Genomic DNA, 6,000 nt, shown 5'->3' on the forward strand with positions numbered 1-6,000 from the left:
AAAGCCCAGTGAAACTGAGAGGGAAGACATGATAGGAGAAAGAATTCTCCATTTCTTTTTCTGTCAAAGATAGAATGAAACTAGACTTCTCTACAGTTTTGTCTAACTTAAATACATATGAATTTCAGAGAATACCTAAAGCACATAAATCAGATCATTTTTGCTGCTGAAATGAGCAAATATGTGAATGAATAATATTGATGTGTTACATAGTCATCTAGTAACTTAACATGGTATATTGCTAAACCCTGATAGCTATTATATTTCTTAGAAATTCAATTTGAATTTTTTCCCCACAAGCCAGCTTCTCTGCCTGTTTCTAGTCATTTCTCATTTTACTCCATCCTACACAGGCTGCCGGCTTTCTCTCCTGAAAGTGGGGTGGTAAGGAGCTCGTTGTTATGTGCCAGAATGCTTGCCTTTGTATGTATTTGTTGTGTGACATAATTTAGTTGTTTGAAAATTAAACTAATATACTCAAACACTTAGAACAGTGCCAAGCATATAATATGTGCTCACTAAGTTCCATATTTTATTACATAATGATACATTTTTCTAGTGAAAAATTTGCAAAAATGTTCTGTTTCCTACAAAATTCAAGATGAGTGTCTAATTTTGAATGACACATTTCTCTATGGAGTGATTCCATTCCACCTTTGTCAGGATTCCTTCATGTCCCCTTACAATAGGGTCTGAGAAATTAAAGTGGCTGCATGCTCACTCTTCAAAAACCAAGAAAAAGGAGGTTTGAGGCATTCCGGAGTGCTAACTTAATTGTCTCTGGGGTTGTCTTCTGGAATGTTAATATTCAATGGACTCCTCCGATTCCCAAACCCAACTTTAATCCACAGATTTTTATTCCTGAAATAAAATTATTATTATTTGGGTGTTCCAATTATAGACTACTTATTTAAACACAAAACAAATACACAAACAGTGAGCACTTGCAATATGGGGTAATATTTTAAGCACTTTATAGACAATAACTAATTGAATCAGCATAAAAAATCTTTTTGAGTCTGTACATGGTCTTCTCCAATTTCCCGATAGCAAATCTGAGGCATGAGACTCAAAATGGCCTGTCAAGATCACCCTAAGAATACTCATCTACTACAGGGTCTCTGCTCTTAACTCCTACCTTATACCTAGTTTTCTTGGTACAAAGCACACGCTCTGGATTCAGTTTCTGCCTACTAAGGTTCCCAGACAATGGACTGTCTGCTTTTCTCAACATGCTCTACTGGCTATATGTCTTGAGTTGGTGGGCACTGCCTTTAGGACAGGAAAATCCTTTTACTCTTATGCACTCTGACCCCATGCTTTCTATGGGTCTTCATTTAGCATCTTTTTTTAAAATCACGTGCAATAGCAACACTGGATCAGGACTCCAAAATCTGAAGATTCTAATTACTAGATATCCAAACTCAGAAAGAACACATAAACCCTGGGCCTTAGATGATCTATAAAGGGAAATGATAGTATCTGACACACTCACAGAATAAAATCAAAGGAAATGTCTGCAGGACTACTTCATATACTGTCACATGAGTTCTAGAACCAGACCCACGACCTGTTAATTGTGTGGAAAGCTTACTTAGCCTCTATATGCCTCAGTTTCCACTCTGTAAAATGAAGATGAGAAATGCAAAGCACTGATATACAAAAAGTAAGATATTTTAAAGCACTTAGAAAAACATGTGCTCCACTCTGACTTCATTTCTTTCCTATAAACCAAGTTCAGAAATGTTACCTAAATTTTAGCTCAAAATGCACTGCGTTCTACTAAGAAATATGTGTATGTGTTATGAACAAGAACTTTCCATGTAGTTTTAAAGATTAAAACTTTAAAAACAGTGAACTGATAAAGATATCCCATTGGAAGTATTTTTTTTTTCTGTTTTGTAAATATCAATGTATAACAAATAAGACCCTTAAATCCTTTGAGCTCTTAGAAATAAATCATTCTGGCTTTAAAAATAGAATGAGGGTTGATTTTTGTCTTTTACTTCCTAAAACAAAGAACACTTTTTTCCACATTTATATTTAAAATCTAGAAGAATTCTATAATGAAACAGTAAGAGTAAATTGAATTTAAAAAAAAATCCAACGGTGCAACTCAGTGTTTTTTTATAAATAAAAAAGAGGGAGAAAAATTTCACATTTTTTTCTGTTCTCTTTTCCTCTTCTCTCTCTCAAGCGATGGAAGTATTGAAGATACCAAACATACTTGGCAAAAATCCTAAGACCCTGCAGTTTTCAAGAGATAGACCTCATTTCTTAATAGTTGTCAACCTCTGGTACTGAAGTCTTATCAGAAGTTTATGCACAAATGCTACCACAATAATATTGGTGGTAAATATGGAATTTTCAAAGTCGAACTTTTAAATTTATTTTTGTTTTTGCAAAGTTACTTACCAGATAGGGTTAAATGTTGATTAAGGCCATGCAAAATTAGATAAATATTCCAAAATATGCATCAACATAAGAAATGTGTCTCTAATGGAGATCTGACCTTCCTGCTTCATACTATGCCTTATTTCTACCACAAGATATAATAAATATTTTTTCCCCTTTCATACTATGCCTTATTTCTACCACAAGATATAATAAATATTTTTCCCCTTTCATACTATGCCTTATTTCCACCACAAGATATAATAAATATTTTTTCCCCTGTAATTTGGGGTCTCTCCTGGTAAATCAATTATAGATTGTGCTATTGCTGTGAATTAAATATCCATTTAAGAATCTGCAAGAAGTTCATTTGTAATCATTTCAAAAGGAGAAACTTTCTTTGTGCCACCTAGCATTTACAAAAAGATTTAGAACTACTAATGGTAAGTTGCAATTATATTTTATTATTGGGGGTCCTCTAAACTTTTTAATTTGCTTTAAAACTTGTTCACTTAAATTTCCGTGATATTTTATGTTTCATTTCTAATATCCTCAGAGAGTGATTTCTCAAAGCCTATAGCATCAAATAAGCACAAAAAGAAGTCCTTAAGAATAGTGTATGCATTTCAGGATGGAAACTCTTCATTGAGTAGAAGAGTTGTCAAGGTTCAGCTGTGGAGAGATGAGTCCTAAAAACATCAGAATCTCCACCCCTGGCAGAAGTCACAGTCCTTTATTGTAAGCAGCATCTCCAATTGTGTGACAAAAAGTATGCCATCAAATTTTACTCCATCATGTTAGCTTAAACCATTTTAATATTTTCTCCATCAGTTCTGGGTGTTTCTATTAGGTATCATATTTGGGCACAAAAATATTGCCATACCAATAATACTGATTTTATGTCAAGACCAAAATATTTAGAAAATAGAAAATGGAACAGTCAAAAGATACCTGGGTTCCTTTCAGGGGAGTTTTGAGCCCTTTCAGACTGTTCTGGATAATTTTCATTCTAAAGGGTGGTCATCTTTCTAGGCTATTTTAACTGAATCTGAGTTGTAGAAAACTGACAGAGATCTATGATTTTTCACATGACAAGTCAAATAAAACTTATTTACTGGAGATGCGACTGGTTTATGTCCTGTAAAAGAGATGGCCTCAATCATTACGCTTATTGCTCCCATTTGGATATTAACAGCTTGGGACATATTAGGAAATTTGTTTACGTAATGCTGATTAACTAAACACACACACACACACACACACAAACACACACACACACCCATGTGTGTGTGCAGGTACCTGCTCTTCAAATTTTTGTTATGAACAGGTTTTAACCACTTACAAGTCTGCTCATTAATTAATAAGTTAAATACAAATTTTAACTTGTATTTGTTTTATATTATTACAATAGACATGATTTTGCCTTTTTAAAAATTTGATTTTAGCAGAGGGCTTTTTAAATATGAAGCAAATGCACTTGAGAAAAAGAAAAACTACTGAGAAGATGTTTGCCAATTTTGACCAATTTCAGCCAAATTTGAGGTCAATGGACAAGCTATCCAAATTGCCTGTGAATGTGAATGAAGCGATAAAACATTTTAGAAATCCTTATTCTCCAAGTGATACACTATTGAAAGCATCAAGGATTAAAACAAAATTAAAACCCTCATGGATGAACAAGTTTCTCTTTTGTAGTTCACTGAATCATGCAATGAACCTAGAATATCTTCAGTGACAGGCACTGGTAGTGTGTTACTATATTAATGTTTCCCAAAAGCAATTTATGTCTAATAGAAAACCAGAAGAATTTCAGGCATTCGAATATGTTTGATTTGTAAAACAGAAAAAAACAAAACAAAACAAAAACCCACAAGATGCACACATGGCTGTTAATTCAAATATCCATTTGAGAATTTGGAAAAAAAATTCATCTTTAATCATTTCAAAAGGAGAAACTTTCTTGGTATCACTTGACATTTGCAAAAAGATTTAGAACTATTAATGCTTTTGTTTTTGTTTTTTGAGTGGGAGTCTCACTGTTGCCCAGGCTGGAGTGCAGTGGCACACTCCTGGCCATTGCAGCATCGACCTGCTGGATTCAGGCGATCCATCCACCCCAGCCTTCCAATTAGCTGGAACTACAGGCTCACACTACCACTCCTGGCTAATTTTTTTATTTGTTGTGGAGACGGGGTCTAGCAAAGTTGCCCACACTGGCCTCGAACCCCTGATCTCAGCCAATCCTCTCACCTCAACCTCCCAAAGTGCTGGCATTACGGGCTTGAGCCACTGCACCCAGCCTAGAGCTACAATTATTAAATTGCAAATGTATTTTATTATTGAGTCATTTAAAGTTTTTAATTGTTTTTAAACCTCGTCTGTTTGAATTTCCAAAGTATTCTATGTTTTGTTTCTAATATCCTCTAAGAGTGTCTACAGACACAACGCTCTACAAATTGTTCAGTGCAAATTGCTAAATGTCCCAAGCAATATCACATTTGGTGAAAGCTTAGAAGGAGTGAGAATAAATGACCAGACACCTTTTGCAAGAGCCCTGCTCCTTGCACACACTACACTGAAATGATACATACAGTCTGGACTGGTTTCGAATTCAAACTTGCGGCTGTTGGTCCCATACCCAGCGGCTGTTCGGGCGCGGATTTGGAATACGTATGTAGTGGCAGGCTTGAGGCTACTGATGGTGACATTTGTGCCTCTTGCCCTCAGAATGGTGTAACTTGTCTCTTGTTCCTGCTTTGAGGTAAGAAAAAAAGACATGTTAAAACCAAGTCTCCGTAATGCTATAAAATGACAGTGAACCGCTCGAGCTCATCACTTCTTTTATATTTTAACATAAAACATGAGATGAATTTAAAAAGTCATGCCAATGATTTCATTCTGTGAATGCAATACAGGCATTTTTAAAAGATGGAAATATGGAAAGCATTTTTTATTGGGATATTATAATTTATGCCCTGCATATAAAGCAGAGAAAGTTTGTCTTACTAATTAGTAAACACGAGTAAAGATACGTTCTCTTCAAAGTCAAGGCTGAGAGGAAGCTTCAACCTAACTCCAAGAATAAATTTACAAAGAAGAAAATATCCTTTTGAATTAAACCTAATAGGAATGCCCTACTGATTCTCGAACAGAAAATATTTCTATCAACCTTAAAATATTAAACATAAAAAGTCAAGGTTTTATATGTAGCTCTAGATTGATTTTTTTAAGCATAACTATATTCACACTGCTTTTAATCTAAGTCACTGTGGTTTAGTAGAGACAAAAATCTTCAGATCAAAGTCTAAAAATATTTCCCCAAAAAGATCTCTCCTAGGAGAATCACATTGTACATTAGATTCACACTACACAGTAATAGCAAAGTCTCCTGTGTCAAGGCTTGTTTACAGAAACTGAATTTACACCAAATAGTGTTTTTCCTCTAACATATATTAATATGTACAGAGCTCCTATGGGCAATCTGATTTGATAATATGAAACAATGCGCGTCTTTGACCAAATCTCGACAGAATATTACAGAAAGCATGGCATACATTACAGATACTTTTAAAAGTTAAACATAGTGGTTATGTATTTGATAGCACT

The 6,000-nt window shown here is 34.6% G+C and overlaps 1 protein-coding gene across 1 annotated transcript in view; it reads right to left on the bottom strand.

The window, feature by feature from the left end:
* LOC103259681 (ephrin type-A receptor 3) overlaps positions 1 to 5,148 on the bottom strand; it is a gene marked incomplete at its 5' end in the record, with an annotated part of 80,283 nt that extends 75,135 nt beyond the window's left edge. Inside the window, one exon of the mRNA XM_008057333.2 lies at positions 4,986 to 5,148. Coding sequence (XP_008055524.2) covers positions 4,986 to 5,148 — 163 coding nt within the window. The remainder of the gene's footprint in view (positions 1 to 4,985) is intronic.
* Positions 5,149 to 6,000: the final 852 nt, after the last annotated feature.

Source organism: Carlito syrichta, unplaced genomic scaffold (assembly GCF_000164805.1).
Source record: "Carlito syrichta isolate Samal-C Ts95f unplaced genomic scaffold, Tarsius_syrichta-2.0.1 Scaffold302953, whole genome shotgun sequence".
NCBI lineage: Eukaryota > Metazoa > Chordata > Mammalia > Primates > Tarsiidae > Carlito > Carlito syrichta.